The following is a 25612-nucleotide window of genomic DNA, read 5'->3' as shown; positions in this document are numbered from 1 at the left end:
ACGCTATGTGCACAAGGAGTAAAATCTACAATTTTAATGCTATGCTGTAAGGAAAATATAATTAGAAAATGCAATTAGCCTGGTAAAATAGATTAAGGTTAAGTTATCTTGTCAGGAGTCTGCACTTCATACTACTCTGAATTGGAAGGTTATCATTTATCAAAAAAGTTAAAATACTAAGGTTTATGAATGAGTTAAGTTTCTTGAAATTAGAATAGAGTCATTGTTTTCCTTTTAATGTTATTCTGATTTGTATTCTGACATGATTTTCTGAATGAGAGAACAAAGAGTGAGATCATACTCTTTACCCAAATGCAGAACTGCATATAATCCTGAGTATTCAGATGGACATTATGTTGCATGTTTGAATGCCATGTAACTCATCATCTGTCACAGAAGGAAAAAAAGGTTGAGCAACTTAGCTGTAGGAAATAGTTCGCAGATGGAAATTGTTAAGCAAGGGAATGGCATGATCCAGTGTGGTTTTTAGAAAGCTTAACTCTACTGACAGGAAGGGGAGATGGCATGAAGTGTAGAGATACAACAGGGAGAGCAATGTGAAAGACAAAGTTTAAGGAAGAAGCACAGAGGAAGGAAACAGGTTCAGTATGTATTAAGCAAAGACTGAATAGCTGATTAGTGAGGACTATAAAGTTGGTAGTATAGAGACTGTGAACAGAGCTGTTAAGGGAGTCCCTAATCCCTGATTAGGGAATACACGAAGCAGAGAAAGAAAAAATCTAGGGGAAAAGGAAATGCACTATTTCAGATATTTATTGGGACACAAATATTAAATATTAGATACTTTAGATAAGTTGATTTGAGGAGCTTTGGTACATCTAAGTATATCTCTTCAATAGGCAACTGAAAATACAGTGCTGAACCTCTGAAAAGAAGTCTGTTCAGAAGACATGAGATTTGGAAGTGGTGGTGGTTGAAACCATAGGAGTGGATGAAATTAAGGGAACTACATAAAGAAAAGACAGAGAAAAATTCCATATTTAATGGGTAGAGAGAGTAAATACAGCCAGGACAGGAACAGGAAAATAAAAAGATAAAAGCAATGTTGCAGAGGTCAAGTGCATAGTTTCAAGAAAAGGAAGACAGCTTATCACACAGAATAAAGAGCCAAGTTGTGGAGATATATGCATAAGATCTCCCAGTGACAAAGTACAAGATAATGCACAGAGAGATAGAGCAACTAAATGTTTATAATATTTATGTTTAATAAAATGTTTATAATGTTTAATACAAAACCATGAGATATTAGTGGTTAAGGGTAAAGGCTCTCAGTTCAGAGGGACCTGGGCTGCAATCTCAGCTCTGCTATCTTAGGCAAGTTAAACTTTCTAAGCTTCAATTTTCAACCTACAGTGTATATAATAGTACTCACCTTCCTCACAGAATTGTGGTGAGGAATAAATGAGATAGTGTAAAATACTTAGGAACAGTGCCTGGAACACAGGAAGTAATCATATGTTGGCAGCTATTATTAAAATCATTTTTTACCAGTAAAGAAAACACCAAATCACTGTAAATTATTGTCTGAAGGCAACTTTGCTGCTGCAGCCAAAAAGGCCAACAAATGTTAAATATCAAAAGAGATATAAAACATGAGCATACTTTCATATAAACCTACAGTACATCTTAACTGGAACCACTACGTGCAATTATATGGTAAGATAGAAATAGGAATTAAAATACAACACAACAAAACTTAATTGGACCTTCAGTTTGAGAAAGAAAAAATTAAGAACACGATAAGCGTCTATACAAAAGATTTCTCGTACTACCCAAAAAAAAGGAGAGCTGACCAGCAGATGGAGCCCTCTAGAATGTGTGGTAGGCAAAACTCCCTGGAGTGAAAAAGGATGACTCATTAGGATGTCTAAATGTTATTCCTTGAAGATATTTAACTCCCTCTGCTTTAACCATCAAATAACTTTATTAGTAGCAAGGTTTCTGACATACCTTAACACTGATATTGATATTCTGACTAGTCTACATATTCTAGAATATAAAATACCAAAATTCTCTAATATGTTATAAATTTAAAAATAGGTAATTCTGGTTTTGAAATTGGATAGTGAAAAGTGAGTGATCTGACTCTGAGCTACCCCTGGGAAATCTACAAGGCTAAGAAATCAGGCCCTGGATTATAACGTACCCTTGTGAGGCCCAGCTTAAATCAGCCTAAGAAAGCCCAGGATTCTTCCACCTACGGTTGACAAAATATAAATCAAGTTTTTCAGATTGCTCCTCAACTTTTTTGCCCTTAGATGAACTACTAGTTAAGTACCTAGACCTATAACTGAAAGAAAATCAGAACTACCAGGTGATTAAAAAAAAGCAACTACTAACATGAGAGGTAAAGTTTAACCTTATTCTGTAAACAACAATGAACTATAACCACCTTCCTCTCTGCATGTTTATTAGAAGCTCCTAAAATGAATATAAAACAATAAGTTAATCAGAAGATTCAAGTAACTGACTGTCCAAACCTACATTTATGGATTAAAACAAAAGGATGGATATCATTATTATATTGTTTTAGATGACAGTGTCCACAACCCACAGACTCTCACTGCCGCAATAGAACTTGTTTGTTCAAGTTTTGCCCACAGCCAGAAGAGTACAGATCCAGCTATTATGCTTTTATGACACATCTACAGACAATTAACACTCACAATGATTCACTGATTTTCCCCTCACCCTTCCCTATGCTGTCAAGTTCATGTGCTCAGGGAGTAAAAACTGTAATTTTAATGCTATACTCTAAGGAAAACATTTTCAGTTTGTAAAATCACCATGAAAGAACAAAACCCCAAAATCCCAGACACCAAACAATGTACTCCAAAGTGAAATATAAATGATTTTTGCTTACCTAATTTGAGTATAAGATCCTATTTTTAGTTATTCTACAACACAACTACAAATGAACAAATAAAAATATTAACAAAGCCAAAGATTCTGTGGCACCTAGTCCTTAGGCAGGCCTATTTAAGCAGCTTGACTATTATGAGTATCTACGAATAAAAATTAGAAGTAACTTAGATGACTTTTGCTGACAAGATAAAAGAGTTGCCATGTTCCCCTGTAACAGTAATAACCCTTAAGTCAGGAAAACCAAAATACTAAAACTAGGCACAAAGTCTTCAAGTCCTCACTTTTCCATTCAAGGGACACTTAGTGTAAAACCCTAACTACTCTGCATCAGAGGTCACACAGTGCCTGATGAACGAATGAGTGACTCATATAATATCTACATCGCCCAAAGATCCAAATGATAAATCATTTGTTTTCAGTATGTGTATGTTGAACATCTTATTACCTAATGATGTTGGTTAAATGGGACAGATGGTGAAAACTTAGCAATCTGTTCCAGAAAGTGCAAAATTAATGTCTTATTCCTTACATAAAGTGGTGTGGTTCAGATTTTCAATTCTAAGTTTGAATTCCTGGGAAATATTTAACAACAACAACAAAGCCAGTTTCCAAGGAATTTAAGTTTTTCACTACCTTATGAAATAAAAAACACAAAAATGGAATAATTACAAAATTCTACTATTCTATGGATGGTGTGGGTAGAAAAACCTAGGCATATCCCAGATTTAATCAAGAGAACTTCAGAAGGACTGTGATTTCCCTAGTGTTACAGAGCTTGTGGGTAGCAATCAGGGTATGGCATTCCCCTCGAATTTCCAAAAAATTAATATGAAAAAGCTACACACTGCTCCTCTTGTTATTAACATTAAGAATCCGAATGCCCAGTGGAAACCCAGCAATTCGCAAGTATCAAAGAAGTGCTCAATGTCTGAAACCTTATTTCACTCCAGCATCCAAATGACTTCTACTAAAAAATCTCTCAGAGACATCAACTTTTTGGAAGAGATTCTCCACCTGCTCTGTCAGAGCCAAAGAGAGAATCAAACACATAGCTACTACCAGCTTTAGCAATAAACCAAGCTCAACGTAGGGAGTGCTCGGGTCGCTGTGGATCCTGTTCTACTGACCATTCGTGTGAGGGTGCCCCGTGCTTCCTAGAGATGATGCCTCCCGTCACTCTTGCCCCGCGTGATAGCGCGCCCAGCGAGAATCTCGCTCGGAGGAGGCAAGAGCGACACCCCGCCCCCTTCTCTACCTCTTTCCCAGGGCCTCCACTACGACAACCCGCTCGACGCCTGTTCAGCTGTGAGGGTACCGGGGCTCCCAGCCTCCTCTAAGCCATTGGGGAAGTGAAAGGGGTTCCCCGCCAGGGCCCGAATAGGAGGAGCCAGCGAGTGCCGGGCCCCTCCCCCCGGGGGCTTACCCTCCGCCTCCGCCTACTCGCTGCAGCCGCCCAGCTTCCTTGCGGAGGAGTCCGAGGCACTGCGTCCAGCAGCAGTTCCCCATTGCATGCCGCCCAGGTGCCGCCGCTTCTCCTCCTCCTCCAGCTCAAAGCCCAAACCCAGGCCCGTCAGCCGCATCCGCGCGGCACGAGCCGAATGGGGGTTCGGGGACCGAGGGCGGGCCGGCCGGAGCGCGGCGGAGTGAGAGGCTAGGGCGACGGGAGGGACAGGCGCTCGGAACAAAGGCAGCGGTTACTCCAGCGGCCGCCGAGTCGCCGCTGTGCGAGGGAGGAGGGCCGGGCAGCGGGCTCTAGACTCCCTCGTTGTCCTCATGGCCCCTCGCTCGCCTCAGATCCCCAAGCTCAGAGCCAGTGACCGCCTCCTGGCGCCGAAAGAGGCCAGTCCCCGCGAGTCGCGCGCCCAGGCCCCGCCCCCGGCGCGCCCAGGCCGGCGCCTGGCCACCGTCTCCGCCACACCCCCAGGCTTTCCCGGGCCCCAATAGGCCGTTCCCTCGGCTGCCCCGCCCCCTCCGGCGACTGGCCTTACGTCACTTCCGCCAGCTCTTGGGTACGCATCTCAATTCGTGGGTGTCGGTGTTTGTTTTGTTGGATATTGACCTGACTAGGAAATCTTTTTTCCTTGCAGTTTCCCGCTTTTGGGTCCCGAGCGTCTCCGGTGTCACACTATCAAGGCTCAGTTTTCGAACTTTGTACCAAAGCCTTGTGAGCGGCTTATCTAGAGCCCCGGGCCAGGAGTCATCAGGTGTGAAGGGGGCACTTCTCTGTGAGGTGTGTGCTTAGGTTTTGTTTATATTACACCATAAGTGGCAAATAGAGTCAGGGAACTGACTGTGGTTATTTTGAAGCACTAAGAATTTTTTCTCTCTCGTCTCTAGTTTGCGTTTCAGTCTCCATACTGTCAACATTGTAGGGAAGTTTATAAACAGTGCCCTACTGGCCTTATTTGTTCTGTTTCGAATCGAACCGTCAAATAATTTCGGAGGAGCGGTTGGGGTCCAGAGGAAATATGTTAGAGGGCTAAGGTTTTTCAGGGACACCAGCCTTGCCAGTCCAAGCGTGCTTCCCAGAACAGTAGTAGGTGGGAAGAGACAGCTACTCTGATGCGACTTGGTTTGCGGCACCCTCCTCAAGTGCTTCTTTAAAACTAGGTTTTTTTCTGTGGTTGGCCTTAAAATCGGGTGTAAGTCATGGCTTAGTAAATGCCTGGTCTAGTGGATAGGATGTTTTAATTACTAACTAACCAGACATGCCAATTTTTAGTAATATTTTTACATTTTAGAAAATTGTTATTAATGATAACATATTCTTTGACCTACTCATTTTCTTGCTTCCTGAATTCTATTCCGACGTGGGTTTCAACCTTAGCCCTGCTACTTCACTAATTTTGATTTTATTTTGGTCTTAGTCTTTTTTCGGAATCAAGTGTATAGGGATATAGTTGGCCCAATAGTCTGCCATCAGTGAATGTTGGCAGAATGACTGAATGACTTCCTGAATAGTGACTGTATTTTCTTTTCCCGTTTCAGCCCCTGAAATCAAGCAAATATATTTGTGAAATAGTCTTTAAAATTTAACTCTACATGTTTAAAGCAACTGGAATTTCTATTCCAGTTGGAATTTCTATTCCAATGGAATTTCCATTCTATGGAATACTAGTCAGCAACAAAAAGGAACATATTATTGATACACACACCTTAAATGAATCTGCAGGAAATTATACTGAATGGATACAGTATCACTTTCTCAACCCTACATTTGGGCATGGGTATGAAATCAGTAAAGACAAAATTGACAAGTGTATCACAGCTAAAGAATTCATTTATATGGCAGTTGCCAAGGCAGAATATTAAGGTAACCAGTAAGAGACACAAATAGATTATTTACAATGATGGGCACTTAATGTCAGCCTTCTAGAGAGACCCCATGTGCCCACCTTCCAGGTAATAGGACCTTTCTCTGTCTTCCCCATCCCTTTCAAAGTTCCTTTCTCTCTCGTAGTTTATCCTGAAGTCAAAGCAAGAGTTTTTCTTATAGATGCTCTGGAGTCCATCAGGATGCAGTCTATACCTTGAACTGTCTTTTGGATTATCTGGTTCCAAATTGGAATCTCTCTTCGCTCAGAACTCCCTCTGTATTGACTATTAATCACTTTTTGTTCTTTTGAGATTGGTTGCTACCATCGTGCTGTTTTGGGGGCTAGGGGGAGAATTCTGTGCTCCTCATTGCCACACTCGTCCACTGAGTTTATCGATGTAGATGCATCCTTTTAATTCATTGGAGCATTGTTTGAATTACCAAATTTACACAGGATACTAGATATGACCACTACAACATGGAGATAATAATGAAATTTACCTTATGGGATTGTTGTCAGTATAAATGATTAAGCATTTAATCAAATGCTTAGTAATATAAAAGTAAGTGCTTAGAATAATATAATTACACATATAATTCCAATCGTGTACTCTGTATATTATGCTGTAATTATCTGTAATACCATAAATGTAATATAAGTATTAGCTGTTATTATTATCCACAGACCAAAGGAGATTTTCATCAACAAGTTATTCTTTCGTTTGTAGCTACATCCTTGGCATCCCATGAAAAAAGTTAGCTTTTTCAAAATTGCACTTCTTAGGCATGCATTCAGGCATACCCCACATTACTACTTGAGATCAGGCTCTAAGCAAGTGTGGCCTACATGGGAATGAGTTCTCAAACTCTCAGGCCTTATCTGTCCCATGATCTGCCTCTTTCCAGGATGATTGAAAGTTAGAATATCCACCGACTTACAGGGAGACCTCATCCCCTACCAGCTAGGAGTGTTTGTCTTCGGAGCCCACAATCTCACCATAACACAATAATCCAGTATCATTATGATTTCTAAAGTCTTGTTATTAATTCTTAACTGTGTAAAAGACCAACAGTCCAATCCAGGTTTAACTTAACCCAGCATTGCCTAGTTCTTTTGTACGTATTTACCTTCATTATGAAGTGAAAATTTAGGGGCACTAAACCTAGTTTCAGCTTCTGAATGCTCAACAGTGGCTTAAAAAGAGCATATTTCCATAAAAACAAGTCCTAACATTTTGCAGGCATGTCACAGCTTAAGTTCATACTTAAAAAACAAACATTTCTCCAAAAAAAGTCCAAGTGAAACAACTCTGCCTACAATGCAGACAGCCTTTGCATTATCTTACAGAGGGGTTTAGCTCCTTAAAATCACTCTTCTCAAATGACTTTATTTCTGCAGTGGTCTTTTACTTTACATTTGCATAACTAAATAGGTAAATGGACCGTTTAAGTGATTTTCCAAGAACAAAGGGATGCAAAGATGGGCTTAAAGATAAAAGGGAAAGTAGAAGGGGAAATTACTTAAATCTTGGCTGAATCTCCAGTGACCCGTTTATTCTGACTTTTGGGTGTGTGATGAGCTTCATTAGTTGGTCAGTACCACTGAGTAAAATGAACACTGAGTGATTTCCTTCCTTCTTTGCGCATTCAACATTTACATTTCACGAAGAGAGGGATTAATAAGAACAGTTATGTGATTAATATGAAGTGCTTCCACTGGGTAGAGTTTGTCCCAGATCTTTCTTGCCTGTTCAGAAACTGTGTACTAGTGATTTGAGCAGGGAAAATTTAACACAAGGAATCATTAGGTAGGTAAGTAGTGATTAATGCTAGAAGGAAACTTGAAGGTCTAACAGATGTAGCTACTGTTGGGAGCTGCCACCAGCCCGGGACTGAGGAAAAGTAAAGAGGGAAGAAATTTAGACATTTAGAGGAAGGCCCTACATACTAGACATTCAGACCTCTGAGAAGATAGTGTGGATGCCATAGAAACATGCTGGCTATCATGGTGGTAACTGAGAAGCTAGATGGAAAGCTGTCTGCCGGTGAACCCACTTCTGTAGGCTAGGGGGCATTCACCACTGAAGTAGAGGGCTGTGGCCACTGTGGTAATCACTGCCAGGATTCCTTCCTGCTCATCTGCTTGCCACCATATGGAGAACAGAACAGCAGAAAAAGAGTGAATTGCTTCTTCCAGCCTTGCAGTGTCCCTCTAGCACCCTTATTGGAAGATCCCAGCATAGAGCCTGCCAGCAAAGGAGAAAGGTAGTCTGCACAATTGAGTTGTAGCATCAAAAAACAGGGCAAAGAAAGGTGGGAGATATAAAGGAAGCTTTTTAATATTGATGTGATCTGGGTTAGGAAAAAAAACCCACAAGGTCTGTCTTCTTTCTACTTAAGGAGTTGGAATTTACAGTAACCTCAGAGTTTTGAAATGCCAGGCCAAGAAATTAACATAAAAGTGGTTTTGATGCAGTGATGCCCTTGAGATTTCTTGCAAAGCAAAAACATATTTGGTCTGAGGGAGGGATATAACTTCCATCTAGGTTGCACAGGACTCCCGTGGATATAAAACCACACTGAAAATGAACCTGCGATCACATATTACAAACTACCATGACATAGGCATGACACAGGGATAGCAGAGGGGAAAAACATCCCATGCATTTTATAGAATAAATGTAATAAAGCAAGCAGATAGATACTCTAAAATAAGTATGTTTAAAATAGTTAATGTTATAAAAAAGAAAGCAAGGAAATACAAGAGGATAGTTAATTAAAACAACTAATAGAAATGAAAAATGAAGATATTAAAATCAAACAGTAAGGAGAGATTTCTGCTTTCAGTTAAGATGTAGAAGTACATGAAAGACAAATGGTAACAACAAGAAAAACCTCAACAAAGTTAAAATCATATTTTTTAATGAGGTCAGCGAGGAATGAAGAATGAAAGAAAACCCTGAGGAACTGCTTTTCAAAGAGAAATGAGGCATTCATAAATGAACAGAAAGCCTCAGCAATTTCCCACTTGGGAGTAGGCACCTGGTCTAAATACAGGCAGATGGAGAATTAGCTTGTCAAAGATGGAGATGAGAAGAAACCAACCAAGATTTTGACAGTAATGTGGGCTTGTGGGATGCACATGAATTTGGAAGAAGACTATAGTAGATTGAGTTTTCCAAAAATGTCCTCAACAGTATCTTCCATCCTACAGAATCTTTCCTACAATGTGACAATGACATTCCTTCCACGGAGTGGTAGTGTTCATGGTCCCTGCCTTGAATCTGGTCAAGTTTGTGACAATGGTGAAAATAATGATATGTGAATTCTGAGGCTAAGTCATAAAAGGTGTTATAGCTTCTAGCTGGACCTCTCGCGATGCATGACTTTGCAACCCCAACTGCAATGTAAGGAGTCTAAAGCTGCTGTGGTATGAGGAAAGATCATGTGGGGATGTTCTGGATCATCCCAAGCTGAGTTCGCAGCCAACAGTCGGAATCAACCCACAAGCGTGTGTGTGATTGGAGCCACCTCTAGAAGATTCCTGCTCCCTGGAGGCAGGTTACTTCCAGCCTGATTCACATAATCCCTGAACATAATAAAATGATCTTATTTCAAATTTTATTGTTTTATTTCCATTCAAATGTCTTTGTTTCAAATGTTTAAACTGCGAAATTTGGGGTAATGTGTGATGGAGCAATAGATAACTGGAATAAGCTCCAAATTTGAAAATAAATTACGCACCTTGACAATTCTCCCCTCTCCACATACCACTTACACCCAAACATTGCCAAGAAAGCAGCAATAAGGAGTAAAGCCTGGAAAATAGATATAAAAAATATACTCCTCTACATCCTCACAATGTTTGGTGTTCTGGTCCTTATCAGAGTTAAATCTAAAAATGAGCCAAAATTATCTGAAAGTACCCAGCCTCTTCCCAACTCAAATACTTAAAAAAAAAAAAAGACATAGAGTTAATGTGTTGGGAGTTGGGCTAATTATGGGTGAATTAAAGCTAAAAAAAAAGTGTGGCTTGACTCTCTTCAACATAACTTTTGGAATAATCTGAATAATCACCCTCACCCTAACTGAGGATAGGGCTTACACTCTCTGGGAATAATCAAAATGAAACAAATTACATTTTTGTTTTCATTGCTGTTTTACATAAATATCTGTAAATTTTTTTAATGGGCATGAAAATAAGCAGAAAAGTGGGACTATAATCAAGAAAAATAGTCAATAAAAGTAGACTTAGAGACCCTCCCTCCCATCTATATAGAATCTAACAACTAAAAAGTTAATTCCTGGCACAGAGAGAGGCTTCCAGGACCTTGTTCCAGCCCTGTGATTGGTGTCTATTTTGATTAGTTGGGTCCTGCCCATCTGCCAAATCCTGCTTCCCAGGCACTGCCATTGGATGTCCCAGAGAACCCCCAAAGGACTGGCCTATTCTTTGCCTGAGCCTATCACCTGGTCCTTGTTGTGGTGGAGGTCAACGTGGGTACCACTGGAAGTATGTGCAGGTACCTGCCAAACTACAGGTTTATAAGCCAGGTTGCTGTGGCTCCCATGTGGTAGCACCCAATATACAATGTTCTTCAGGCCAAAATGGGCTTCTGTCCCACTGGAGCAGCCCTTGGGGACAAATGCTCAGCACCAGTCTGACTCCCTCCCCAATGCTGTGGCCACCTGCTGCAGGCTGACTCGCCTTTGGATTCACCTTTGAATGGTCACTTGTGGGAATTGTAATCTCCTTAGGACTTTTGAGAAAGCTATGAAGAAACAGAAATCAGTTAATAGCAGTAATGGAGGCCACCTTTGTACCTGCTCAGGTGCTGCAAGTTCTTCCAGCATAGGAGACATTCCATGACAGACACAAGGTCACAGAGGATAAGCAGACCTACATGGGTGGTTTGGAGCCAGAGGATGCCCTTTTTATTATCCTGTTTATTTTCAGTTCTATTTAATAGGATGACTTTGTTAAAACCATTTTTACACCCTCCATCACAGGCACACAACATTTGTTTTTAGAGTAAAAATGAGAACTAAATTATATACTGCTTGCTCTGTGTCAGGCATCACTATAAACATATATTAACATATTTGGGTCATAGAATCACATTTGGGTCATAGAATTATCACTATCACTCTCATTTTACAAATGGCTATACTAAAACATAAACAAGATATTCAAAACTTAAGTTGAAGAGTTGGTATTTGAACCCAGGAAGCCTAGACACAGAGTCAGTCATAATCATTGCAGTGTTGTGCTTCTTCTGGATTGTAGGATTATGTTTAACCGAATTAAGTATGATAATCCTGTAAGAGATAATAGAGTTAATAACTATGTAAAAATCTTAGACAGTAATATGAGAATTGGAAAAAAATTATAGGTCAATATTTTAACAATTAAAATTATTAATATTATAACCACAGGACCAGCTCAAACTGGTCCTTCTCTGATAAAAAGGATGTTTAGTTGTCCTGCAGATATAGCAGAGCCAAAACTGCAAGTCATGTAACCTGGACATGTGCAGAGAAGGAAAGCCCCCCTCAAATAACACTCAGAACCTACATCTCCTCCCCTTGGAACCTGAACACTGGAACCCTTTTAGAAACAAAGGGTCCATTGTCCAGGAAGATCCGATGCTGAAACCCACCATTACATACCTTACCATCTATGGCCAAGTGTAAAGCTCTCCAATGGAAACCTGCCCCGCCAGCAGTTGTGCATACCAACCTGTCCTCCATAATTCAAAAAAGTTGAGCCCTGCCTCCTGTCTTGCTGGTCGACCTTGCAGTAAAGCTCTTTCTTTTCTCAAAGGCCGGTGCAATAGTATTGACTTCTATGCGTGTCTGGCAGCGAGCCCGTGCTTGGTAGCAATATTAAGAGAACTTCTTTATGTACTGAGACTGAAAGTTGCCTGATTACTCTCAGTTTAGTGCAGAGTTTATTGAAACAGTTTGATATAGTTTCCTATGTCAAGCCATGGCTAAGAGAGGGGTATCATTCAGCAAGGGACACCTATGTAAAATAAAAGATCGTAATGGCAATTTGTAAAATTCAGTAAATGATTTGGAAATAACTAGAATGATTTGATGAATGATACACATTATAATTTATGTTACTAACAAGCAGTTTTACATAATTCTATAGTATAGAGGACAAAGGTGAAATACATTTTTAATATTTGAATCTATATATTGATTTCTATAGTAATTTAGATTAGCATATCAGTTGTAAAAATTTTTAATAGCACCTTGGAAGTTCTTGAGAAAAAGGGAGTGGGGAGCCAGTAGTGCCGGGGTCCACCTTCAGAGATTTGCTTTAACCAATCTAGTCTCAGTACCTAGCATGGGTTTTTTTAAAAGGCTCTCCAGGTAACACTAATGTTCTGTCAAGGTTGAGAACTACTGCTCAGCAGCTGAGGTTGGCAAACTACCATCCACAGCTGCCTATTTTGGTAGATAAAGTTTTATTGGAACATGGCCATCCTCATTTGTTATGTGTCGTGTATGTCTACTTTTGTGTCAAAGCACAGAGTAGTTGCTACAAAGCCAATATGGCCCCAAAAGCCTAAAATATTTTCCATCTGGCCCTTTATGGAAAAAGTTTGCCAGTCCTTTCTCTATAGCACTGAAAATGAATGAACTAGTACTATGATAATATTTTTTAAAATCTCCAATAAAATTTTTAATGAAAAAAGCAAACTGGTGAACGATATGTACAGTGTAATACAATTTAAATGGAATTCCAAAATACACAATGCTACCGTAAGGTACTAATTTATGTAGTAACTATTTTTTAAAAACTACATAGAAATGTTAAACACAACATTCAGGATAGTAGCTACATGTAGGGAAGAAGGAAGGGAAATAAGATTGGGAAAAAGAGGGAGAGGAGAGCTAAAGCAAGCAAAGAAACAAAATGAGGCAAAAATGGCAAGATTGACTAGAGCTGGAGGATAGATACATACAGGTTTATGTTATTCTCTATACTTTTCTAAATGCTTCAAAACCTAAATAAATTAAAGAGTGGTGAGCACTGAGGCATTTAGATTTTACCTGTAGTACATTACAACAAAATATTTTAAGTATCTTGTTTCATTCTCACAATAATCCAGTGAAGCAGGTTTTTGTTTTTGTTTTAATTGAGGCATAGTTGATTTACAAAGTGAAACAAGTTTTAGTAACTCCATGAGGGTAGGAACTATATCTGTATTTGCTCGCTATTGAATCACTAGCAACTAAAGCAGTGCTTGGTACTTAGTATGTGATCAAGAAATATTTGTTGAATAAATAAGCCAAAGAATGCATTTGTAATTGCAGAAGCCCAGCCAAGCAAAGTGGCTTATACGAAGTAAAACAGTTCATTCATGGAACAGCTAGCATTTGAATTCTGGTTACTGACAGCTAGTCTAGTGTCATTTATAATATTCTAAGTTAGCCTCTTTTCTCCTCCTTTTCTATAATCTGTTATGCCTTTGAACCAATGGCTTGACAAGAGCTGAACTTGTGCTAGCATTTTTCTGCAGTTATTAGAAACATAATCTTGAGACCATCAATTTAGTGATTTTTTGTTTTTTGTTGTTGTTTGACATATACAAGAATGGGCACATGGCTTGGTTAACTGTTTCCTATGGGATTGATAAGTTTTATGAATTGCACATCTGGGAAGAAGGGCTAGGTTCACTGGTTAACTAGGATGGCTGCCTAGAAGGTGGATTGATTTAGTATACAAATCCCATATTAATATTATTTCCAATGTAATTGCCTTTGTTAGTCATTTATTGAATGGAAAAAAAGCCTGCCCCACCAGCCTCCTCTTTCATGCTGCTGTTGTGGCATTTTCTTTTTCTTCTAATGTCTTGATTCTATTGATTATGAATAAGGTGGTAACACTGTCAACCCCTCACCATCAAAACCAACTTCATCAAGAACAGAAACACAGTTGCATAGCCTTTTAGAATCCTAAAGTAGTTTAAATTAATTATTTCATTTTTCTTTCTCAATGAGGAAGTTAGATTTACAAATGAGAAAGCTGAAGCTAAAATAATTAGGTATCATCCAAATTCAAAAAACCAAAATGTGGCAAAGTTATGATTTAGGCCCAAATATGATTTCAAAACCATTTTTTCTTTATGGTTCTAGGAGGCTAATATCAAACTGGACATGGGAAACTAAAGAGCAAGTCTAAAGCAGTACTTTTCCTAATCTTAAGAGGTAGGTTGGTTGGTTTGTCTCTTAATTGGTTCTTATGCTTTGGATGTGTTATTTTCAGTTCAGAGTACCTAGTGAGTTCTAAAATTGTTTTGGGGCTTTAGGCCAAGGCTAGATTTCCAGATGAAATGTCTGTCACATGTCCTGCACTACACACACTTGCTGATAAATGAGTGTTTACTCCACAATGGACTTTTCTCCAATCTGTGAGCCCGTGGTAGTTTAGATCTATGCTACTAGGGCTTGCTCCAAACCAAATGGCTCAGTGATTGCAGGGAACATCTGTCTATGCTTACCAGTTCATATAATGTATCTTCCCTAGCCATATAAATCCTCACTTGTGTGGATAGATTATAGTTATATACAATATAGAATATTTTATATACTATTCCTAATGACATAATAGGCATGAAAGGTATTATTCTAAAACAGGTCATGGCATGAATATACACATTCAGTATTAATATTCCAAGTGAAGTAGTAGATAAAGAGATATACTGAGTTAATCTTCTTTAGTTATGTTGTATTTGAAATTTACACAGTGTAAAATATGAAAGTCAGGACCTATTCAGACTTTTGTCAGTAGAGAGGAAAATATTTTCAAATGTAGATTTTGAATTATCACTGACCCTCTGTGAGAGGTTGGACTTTCCATACTTTTTCTTTTAGAGTACAGGAACCATGTTGAGCACCTAATAGCTAGCAGAACAAAAGATTCAGCATTTTTTTCAAAGGCAAATTGTTTGGTTTATGTCTGTTCTCATTTTTCAGATCTTTTAATTGGTGTAAATACTATTTTTGTGATTGGATTAAAATATTTTTAGAACTATTTAGACTAGAGATCAGCAGCCAATTATCTCATTTCATAGTAAGAAAACCTCAGCTCACAGAAGTTAAGAAGCAGAGTTGGGACTAAATCCAAAAGTCCAAATTAAAAGTGTTAACCATTCAGTTGCTAATTCATATTGAAAGTTATTTTGAAATGTTGGATTTATCTAATTCTTTTGAAATCTACTGCTAATTCCTCAATCAAAGCATTTACTAGGGATCTAGATATCTATAGGATTTTATTTTATTTTTCAAATTTATTTTTATTTTATTTTATTTTTTATTGGAGTAAAATTGCTTTACAATGTTGTGTTAGTTTCTGTTGTACAATGAAGTGAATTAGCTATACATATACCTATATCCCCTCCCTCTTGGATTTCCCTCCCCGCCCTTCACCCCCATCTAGGTCATCACAGAGCACCGAGCTGAGCTCCCTGTGCTATACAGCAGGTTCCCACTAGCTATCTGTTTTACACACGGTAGTGTATTTATGTCAAACCTAATCTCCCAATTTGTCCCACCCTCCCCTTCCCCCACAGTGTCCACATGTCCGTTCTCTCCGTCTACATCTCTATTCCTGCCCTACAAATAGGTTCATCTGTACCATTTTTCTAGATTCCACATATATGTGTTAATATGCGATATTTGTTTTTCTCTTTCTGCCTTACTTTACTCTGTATGACAGACTCTAGGTCCATCCACATCTCTACAAATGACCCAGTTTCGTTCCTTTTTATGGCTGAGTAATATTCCATTGTATATATATACCACATTTTCTTTATCCATTCATCTATCGTTGGACATTTAGGTTGTTTCCATGTCCTGCCTGTTGTAAATAGTGCTGCAATGAACATTGGGGTACCTGTGTCCTTTTCCATAGGATTTTAAATTGGACTTAGTGCTTCCAGTTTCTTTTTACTCCAATTCATCTTGTTTTTGTTTCTGAATTTATTTACTCCCTACTAGTGCCCTAAGTAGTCCTTAAATTCTTTTAAATGATCATGAAATATTTTATCTTTACAAAATGATATTATTGTAGATCAGGAAACACACTGAGAGGGAGATTTATGCTCAGGGAATCTACTGTGACATGTTCTTGAGATCAGTGCCTGTAAGGGGAGGAAAAGAAGTAAGATTGGGCAGAGGGAGTTGTTGGGCAGCTCTGGAGGGCAGGCCTTTATACTCCTATATCTGCCTGTATCTGCTGCTTCTGGAGAAGGGGAAAACATTGGGTGAAGTGCCTCTCTTTGGTTAAGGGCAGTTCCTAGAGAGGGCACTGTCAGCTGCCAGTTTCCCCAGAAGGCATGAGTGCCTTAGGCCTGAACCGAATTTTGAGAGGTACACTACGGCATCCACTATGAATATATATAAAATATGAATAAGACATAAGAAATAAAACAAACACTCATTGTGTTGGAAAGAATAATCCCTGCCCTCCTCCCCACCGTACACACAAGATGTCCATGTACTATCCCTGGAGCATATGAATATTATACCTTACATGGAAAAAGGGACTTTGCAGATATGATTACGTTAAAGATCTTGAGATGGGGAGATTATCCTGGATTATCTGTGTGGGCCCAATGTAATCACGAGGATTCTTATTATAGGGAGGTAGGAAGGTCAGAATCAGAGAAGGACATGTGATGACAGAAGCAGAGGTTGGAGCAGTATGGCCAGAAATCAAGAAATGCAGCAGCCTCTAAACACTGGAAGAGCCCCAAAATGTATTCTCTTCTAGATCCTCCAGAAAGCTCTCAGCTCTGCCAACACTTTGATTTATGCCCCGTAAGACCCATTTCAGACTTCTAAACTTCAAAACTGAAAGATAATAAATTTTAATGTTTTAAGCTACTAAGTTTGCAATAATTTGTTACAGCAGCAATAGGGACCAGTACACCTATGTGCTCTCACCCCAGATTAAGCAATAGAATGTTAACCATGCCTTTGAGAGCCTCTATCTGCCCCTCTCCAGTCACATCCCTCTCCTTTCTTACCAAGAGTAACTACTATTCTGAATATTAATTTGATCATTTCCTCAATTTTCATTATAGTTTTACTCTGTTTATATATTTCTAGTGGTACATTAAGTGTTTATGATTTTGTAGTATTCTGAAGTTGCTTTGTCACTCTACATTGTGTTTGAGATTCATCAATGTGATGTGTGGAGCTGTGGTGCATTTATTTTACTGGTGTTGTATTCTAGTTTTATGAGTATATGGCAATTGAGTTATCCTTTTGTTGGTTATTATTCTACCTTCTCATACTTGCTTTAATCTAGTAAAATTACTACAGATTGTCCTCTGAATGGGTAAGGGCAATGTCTAAGGAAAAGCACATCAGAGAGATCAGTGTAGTATCACAGTCTTTCTATTTACCTCACCTTCTTTCCTGACAAGTGAATATCCTTCTCATTTTCATGGCCTTATTTATTTAAATCATTTTTACATCTTTATTGGAGTATAATTGCTTTACAATGTTGTATTAGTTTCTGCTTTATAACAAAGTGAATCAGCTATACGTATATATATACCCCCATATCCCTTCCTTCTTGCATCTCCCTCGCACCCTCCCTATCCCACCCCTCTAGGTGGTCACAAAGCACTGAGCTGATCTCCCTGTGCTATGCGGCTGCTTCCCACTAGCTATCTATTTTACATTTGGTAGTGTATATATGTCAATGTTACTCTCTGAGTCTGTCCCAGCTTCCCCTCCCCCCTCCCCATGTCCTCAAGTCCATTCTCTACGTCTGCATCTTTTTTTTAAACTTAAAAATATTTATTAATTCACTTATAATAACAATAATCAACCTATTATGTGTCAGCATAAATCACGTTTTTAACAGAAAATATCTATATTTTCCAAAACAAGAAAAAATATGTGAGAAGAGTGGCATTGTTTTACATTAAGTTCTTTTTACATAAATTTACATCACATCTTTTTTTATTCAAACAGAAAGTCACAAAAATTATAATCATCCTCATCAGTTAACTCAGTCCCATGTAATTAATTTTTTTTTCATCTTGATCTTTTTTAGCACTTTTATGAATTCATCAGTTTTCCATTAGAGTTCTAAATGCTTATTCATTCAGTTCAGCAGTATAGTCAGTTACCAGAAACCTGTACTTGTCAGTGAATTCCTTGAAGATGAAACCCTTTTATGGGAACATTTTTGCAAAAGCATCAGAGTACACCCACGACTGTCTGTAAATGACAAAAGACTTAAAAATGACCACGGTTAAAGATTTGATGAAAGTTCATAATAATGCAATTGACAAGGAAATTTAGTTATTTCTGAGATATACATTTTAAAGTAATAACTGGAATTATGACTTATAACATTATACCAGAATATATAAGATTTTTAAGAATTTCATGTAATGTCTGAAACATTTATATTAACATATTTCCATACAAATAACCCGAAGAAAGTTTAGTATTAGTTTCTTTTTTTAATTTTTAAATTTTATTTATTTTTTTATACAGCAGGTTCTTCCTAGTCATCAATTTTATACACATCAGTGTATACATGTCAATCCCAATCATCACACCACCATCCCCACCACCCCCGCGGCTTCCCCCGCGGCTTCCCCCAGCTTGGTGTCCATATGTTTGTTCTCTACATCTGTGTCTCAACTTCTGCCCTGCAAACTGGTTCATCTGTACCATTTTTCTAGGTTCCACATACATGCGTTAATATAAGATATTTGTTTTTCTCTTTTTGACTTACTTCACTCTGTATGACAGACTCAAGGTCCATCCACCTCACTACAAATGACTCAGTTTCGTTTCTTTTTATTTTTTTTTTTGTGGTACGTGGGCCTCTCACTGTTGTGGCCTCTCCCATTGAGGAGCACAGGCTCCGGACGCGCAGGCTCAGCGGCCATGGCTCATGGGCCTAGCCGCTCCGCGGCATGTGGGATCTTCCCAGACTGGGGCACGAACCCATGTCCCCTGCATCGGCAGGTGGACTCTCAACCACTGCACCACCAGGGAAGCCCAGTTTCGTTTCTTTTTATGGCTGTGTAATATTCCATTGTATATATGTGTCATGACCGAATTTAAATGAGTTCCTAGATGATAGGAATTGTGATGCTAAACCTGTTATATTGTACAGTACTTTGTTTGAGGTATTGCTGGTGCTGAATAATTGTGAAATAATAATAGCAATAAATGTTATGTACTACCAGCATGTAGGCATCAGGACCATTTGGTTGCAAACAACAGAAACTCAACTCATACAAGCTTAAGTGGAAAACATATTCTTTTGGTTCCCATATGTGGAAATTTCAGTGGGAGGAGCTAGAGCTTTAAGGCACAGCTAGATACAAGGGTTGAAATGATATCCTTAGGACTCTTTACTTCTTTCCATCACTCAGATTATCCATCTTTGCCTGACCTCATTCTCAGAAAGAGAATATCAAAATGGAAAGGTGCCTAGTGTTGCTCCAAATCTACTTCATTTTAAAAGTCATTTGTCCAGAAAAATAGAACATTACACTCCCTCCTAGTTACCAGATATGAAATCTCTGATGATCTGGAGATATTTTAATAGGTTTTGTTTGAGTCATGACAGTCTTACCTGATTTGCATGGACTGAAACTATTAATATGGAATGGATGAGATTTCATATTAATCCAAAGGAAAGGATGCTGAGCAGAAAAGAAATGTCCTCTACTACATGTATCAGAAAACCTTCTCAAGTTTAATATATTTAACACTCTGCTATGTGTGAGGTTGGTGGGATCTTAATCTAAACAAAAATAATCCTTATAAGCATGGATTCTCCCAGTCAAACATAAAAATCCAAATAAAGTTTAGGTTGATAGCCTATTATCTGGTTATTTTCTCTTTGGGATCCAAATTGTTCTTAAAATAAAAGGAAAAACCTGTGAGGTATATGCCATTTTGTTGAATTTTGAACCACAAAAGCTTTAAGCTTCGAATACTGATTTTCACAGTGTCCACGCTGTGAAAATCCCTCTGCTAAAACCAATTTCACTTTCAATTTGGTGTTTCTCTAATTTGGAATATGAGTGTATTATTTTTAACCTGCCTCTGAGTTTGTATGTATACATGTGTGTGTGTATTGGGTTATATGAATAGACAAAATGGTTGAGTGGGAAGAACATGGGGTCTGTGAGTAATAAGGCTTGAATTCCCACAAAACTTTAAAAATAATGCTTTAATACTTGCTATGTTGCAGTTATCCCCCCACGTTGTAATCTAGCCTTTTACGTATTTTATTTAATCATCAGTAGGATGTGAACATATCAAGTTCAAAATAAGGATAGTGTTTTAGTTATTTTTATATTCCAGGCCTTGACCAACATCTGACACATAGAACTCACTGAATAAACATCTATTGAATTCTTATTGTTAACATAATATTTATCAAAAATAGTGATGTTAAGCATAATACTAATAAATATTACTTATTAAGTGGCTAAATGTGTCATGTTCTGCCAGGTACTTTTCAAGTTAATTTACTGTTTATTAAATTATTAACATCACAGCTTAGATGAGGCTCCTCGTTTGTAAGAAGAATGTGGCTACATAATATCTAGTATCTCTTCCAAGTTAAATGTTGTAGGAATTTATTTCTCCCTTTGACTTCCATTATAAGATTGGAGATGAGTTCTTATGGAAAGTATTTAAACAAAGTACATAATAAAATTTCACTTGGCACACATTGAACAATAGTTATTCACTAGGGGCCATATTCTGTGTTCTTCTAATACTTTCTCTGTGGGAGAAGGCTGTCTGCTCTTCTCCAAAGATAGCCTATTTTTAAAAATTCTGCTTAGAGTGGGCAGGACACTAGCAGTCTCCTCCAGGCTTCACTGTACCAGAACTTGAGTTTTATGTCTACCATCACCTTGAGAGTTTCGGAGCAGATCCATTCCCTCCCAATATCAATCTGCCTCTAATTATTACAAAGGAAAAGACTTCTGAGTTATGCAGTAAGATGTTTATTTCCAGCTTGCCTTTCTTTCTTCAAGCTGACTTTTTAATTTTTTTTTTTTCGGTACGCGGGCCTCTCACTGCTGTGGCCTCTCCCGTTGCGGAGCACAGGCTCCGGATGCGCAGGCTCAGTGGCCATGGCTCACGGGCCCAGCCGCTCCGCGGCATGTGGGATGTTCCCAGACCAGGGCACGAACCCGTGTCCCCTTCATCGGCAGGCGGACTCTCGACCACTGCACCACCAGGGAAGCCCCAAGCTGACTTTTATCATAGTTCAACTATCAACATATCTCAAGTGTACAACTGCAATAATGAGTTTATTCACATCCACTCTAGCCCTCTCTAATCTCTTTTCCACATTGAAACCAAAATAATATCTTCAAAATTCCTATTAGTTCTTACTTACAAGACTTAAGTGGTATCCATTGTTCTAAGAATAAAGACAACATTCTGCAACCTGGTTTAGAAGGTTTTGCATAATAGGCCTCTACTTCCTCTCAGAGAGATCTTCACGTTTCTTTCCCCTCTCTGCCCTAGCCACACTGGCCTACGTTGAATCCCCATACTCCCCAAGCACATGGGGTATTTTCATGTATTGTTTCATCTGCTTGAAATTCTTTCTCTTCCCTCATCATCTATTAATTTCATAGTTAAGAGTGTGGACCCTTGAACCAGATTACTTTGGTTTGTAATCCCAGTTCTACTACTCACTGGCGGTATGACCTCAGGCAAGACACTTAGCTTTTCTGTGCCTCAGGCTCCTAATTTGTAAATTGGGGGGGGTTTAGTTCTGAGCACCCAATTCTAAGTTATGGGGGTGGAGATTTTGTCCCCACACCTCTAACAAGCAATGCTCTGACACCAGCTGGGTATTCTACAATTCTACCTTATCTACCCAGAGACAGCATCAGATTCCACAAGTCGAGGGCTCAGTTCCACAGTACTCCCTAATCCCTCCCTACTCCAGATGCCAACCGCAAGCCTAGGTTGTTACCTGTGCTTGTGACCAACCGGCTGTATATTGAAGGTTCCCATGAACTCTTCCTTTGGTTTGATTAATTTGCAAAGCGCCCCACAGAACTCAGAGAAACATTTTGTTTACTAGATCACTGGTTAATTATGAACGGCTATAACTTAGGAACAGCCATTCCTAAGATGGAAGAGATGAATAGGGCAAGATATGGGAAAAGGGGTGGAGCATCTATGCTCTCTCTATAGTCACAGTCATATTTTTACGTTTATTTATGGATTTAAAAAATAACCTAGGTGTATCTTTTATTCTCTTTTTCCTTTTATTTTTACTTTAAACTGTACATTAACATTAAAATATTTTTCCTACCAAATATTTGCCAGTTTTATTGAGGTATAATTGACATACATACACTGCACATATTTAAAGTACAATTTTATAAGCTTTGACATATGTATACAGCTGTAAAATATCACCACAATCAGGCCTATCAAAGTTTAAAGTAGACCTGCCTCCCATAGATCTCAAAGCCTCCAGAGGTTTTTGTTTTTGTTTTTTTATTGCCGGAGCACTTCTAGAAGTGTTTTCAAAGGTGGTCTTTATGTGATGAATGTTCTGATGCTTATGTGCATGAAAGAATCATTATTTCAGCCGCACACTTAGATAATAGTTTAGTTTTATGTAAAGCCCTAGATTTGAAGTTCTTTTCTTTCAGTACTTTGAAAATATTGCTTCATGTTCTTCTTATACCTTTTAAGTGATTATTTGACTCATGTCTTTTTCCACAACTATACTGTAAACTCTATGAAGGCAGAGGTCATGGGGTTTTTGCTCATCATTGTATCCCCTTGTGTATCCAGCACAGTGCCTTGGTACTTAATAGGTGCTCCTTCACTTTTGTTGAATGAATGAACAAAGGTTTAGGGTGAAGCAAGACTAGAAAGATATTTGGGATGTTTTGGATGGTCTTGAAAGCTAGTTGAAAAGTTTGTATTTAATTTGACAAGCAATAGAGTTACACAGAGTTTTAAGATAGTGTTCCGTAGTGACATAATTAGAGCAGCCCTTTAGGAAGCGTATTCTGACAACAATATATTAGATACATTGGAGTGCTAGAAGCATGGAAACCAATTATAGTACTGCAATAACAATGCAGGCTAAACAATGAAAGCCTGAACTCGGATGCTGGGTGTGGGAATTGCAAACTGGAGACATATTTGAGACAGGACAGGACTTGACAAGGGTAGTGAATGATTTTTAAACTTCAGGTCTGGATGACTGGGAGACAGTGTTCCATGAACAGAAATAGGAGATTTGAGACAAGCAAACAGTTTAGATGAGACATATGTTCTGAGTTAGGTTTGAAATGGTTTTGGTTTGAGGTGCTGATGGGATGTTCAGGAAAAAGCCAAAATTGTGGCTGTGGAGCTCAGGACATGGTTCACAACTAGAGATAAGGTCTTAAACAGGGCTAGCCATCTATGAGCCAGGGATAGCCAACCTGCTACTGACTTTTGTATGGCCCACAAGTCAAGACTGTATTTTACATTTTTAAATGCTGAGAGAAAATTAAGAAAGAGTAATATTTTGTGACACATGAAAATTATGTGAAATTCAGATTTTAATGTTCATAGTTTTATTAGAACAGAGCCACACTTGTTTCTGTATTGTCTATGGTTGCTTTTGTACCACAAAAGCAGAGTCACATAGTTCCATCAGACTGTATGGCCTGCAAAGCCTGAAATATTTACTGTCTGGCCTTTTACTGAAAAAAATTGCCACTGTATACATACATTCCTGAGTTGTCAACTGTTGTCACTCTTTTGCAAAGCAGTTTGACTAGAACACAAAAAAATGATAACAGCTGTATTAAAATAACAAAGTTATGGACTTTTCTCTCCTTTTACAAATTCAAGTATTTTAACAAGGCATTGATAATTTTTCTTAAAATAAATTTTATAAAAAATCCATTCAAGTATTTCAGGCAAATGCAAATGTATTTACTGTTTGAATGAAGAGCAGAATTCTAGGCCTGTAATAAAAATTGGAACACTTCATTAGGTCATACCAAGCAGAATTTTACACAAATGAAGGTGACTATAAGATGTGGCAGGGAAAGGGGAAACTAGATTCTGCTTGTTCAGCCCTAGGGAGGGGCTGTGTTATAAATGGATCAGTCACCTGTGGTTGAAGGCCCAGGTCTTAGCTTTAAGGCACAGGAATTCCATATTTCAGTTATCTTGGAGTTGGTTTTTGATTGCATTTCTTCCCTATAGAAGGACCATCTGGGCTTCCCTGGTGGCGCATTGGTTGAGAATCTGTCTGCCAATGAAGGGGACACAGGTTTGAGCCCTGGTCTGGGAAGATCCCACATGCCGCGGAGCAACTGGGCCCGTGAGCCACAATTACTGAGCCTGCGCGTCTGGAGCCTGTGCTCTGCAACAAGAGAAGCTGCGATAGTGAGAGGCCCGTGCACCACAATGAAGAGTGGCCCCCACTTGCCACAACTAGAGAAAGCCCTAGCACAGAAATGAAGACCCAACACAGCCATTCATTAATTAATTAAAAAAAAAAAAAAAAAGAAGGACCATCTGGTACAGCAAAAAGGAAAGGTAGCTGGGTGGACCTGTGGAGAGTTGTCATCAAACCAGAAGAGCTTCTTACTATTATATAAAGACAAAGTGAGGGCTTCCCTGGTGGTGCAGTGGTTGAAAATCTGCCTGCCAATGCAGGGGACATGGGTTCGAGCCCTGGTCTGGGAAGATCCCACATGCCATGGAGCAACTGGGCCCATGAGCCACAACTACTGAGCCTGCGCGTCTGGAGCCTGTGTTCTGCAACAAGAGAGGCCACGATAGTGAGAGGCCCATGCACCGCGATGAAGAGTGGCCCCTGCTTGCTACAACTAGAGAAAGCCTTCGCATAGAAATGAAGACCCAACACAGCCAAAAATAAATACAAATAAATAAAAAATTAAAAAAAAAGACAAAGTGAATCTGATTCAAATGCTTGAATTGGTCAATCAAGTTACCTTCTGATATGAATAAAGTTGATAAATATTGACAAACATTGCTCTTTGGCTTTCTTATTTTAGACCCTATAATGATCATTACTCTTCAATTACATAGCATGACACCATTATAGACAACAATAAAAAATACCCAAAGTTATCTTTATATTTATTCCCTTTGATAAAATTAAGGAGCAGTTTAATTTGGGAGAACACTCTAACATTGTGAAAGTTAACTCAGAGAATGATTTTTATTAAGCTCTTCCCCCAAATTCTTGAGAGTTCATCCTTTTTAGGAATTACATTTTCATATTTTCAGCTTATAGTGAATATTTAATATATTTTGTGATAATTCTTCAGCTATTTTGCCAAAAGGTAAGAGTTATTTCCCTTTTAGCATGGTCAATAACATAGATAA

General features: G+C 38.7%; 1 protein-coding gene and 1 long non-coding RNA gene across 6 annotated transcripts in view; one reads left to right on the top strand and one right to left on the bottom strand.

Annotated features, from left to right (window-relative positions):
• The window catches only part of AP1AR (adaptor related protein complex 1 associated regulatory protein), a 30572-nt gene extending 25821 nt beyond the window's left edge, over positions 1-4751 (bottom strand). For 3 of the 4 annotated variants that reach the window (XM_060148603.1, XM_060148604.1, XM_060148608.1), the window contains exon 1: positions 4310-4751. In XM_060148603.1, coding sequence (XP_060004586.1) covers positions 4310-4392 — 83 coding nt within the window. In that variant the 5' untranslated portion in view covers positions 4393-4751. The remainder of the gene's footprint in view (positions 1-4309) is intronic. The other variant, XM_060148605.1, reaches the window with a different exon arrangement.
• LOC132519990 (uncharacterized) lies at positions 4164-9821 on the top strand. Of its 2 annotated transcripts, none has more exons than XR_009540402.1 (3): positions 4164-4895; positions 4974-5116; positions 9417-9821. It is a non-coding gene; the product is annotated as an uncharacterized LOC132519990 (long non-coding RNA). The 2 variants fall into 2 exon arrangements; XR_009540401.1 differs by having other exon boundaries at positions 9050-9821.
• The last annotated feature ends 15791 nt before the right edge of the window (positions 9822-25612 follow it).

This window comes from Lagenorhynchus albirostris, chromosome 4, assembly GCF_949774975.1.
Source record: "Lagenorhynchus albirostris chromosome 4, mLagAlb1.1, whole genome shotgun sequence".
In the NCBI taxonomy this organism is placed as follows: domain Eukaryota; kingdom Metazoa; phylum Chordata; class Mammalia; order Artiodactyla; family Delphinidae; genus Lagenorhynchus; species Lagenorhynchus albirostris.
This window is presented reverse-complemented; position numbering and strand designations above follow the sequence as displayed.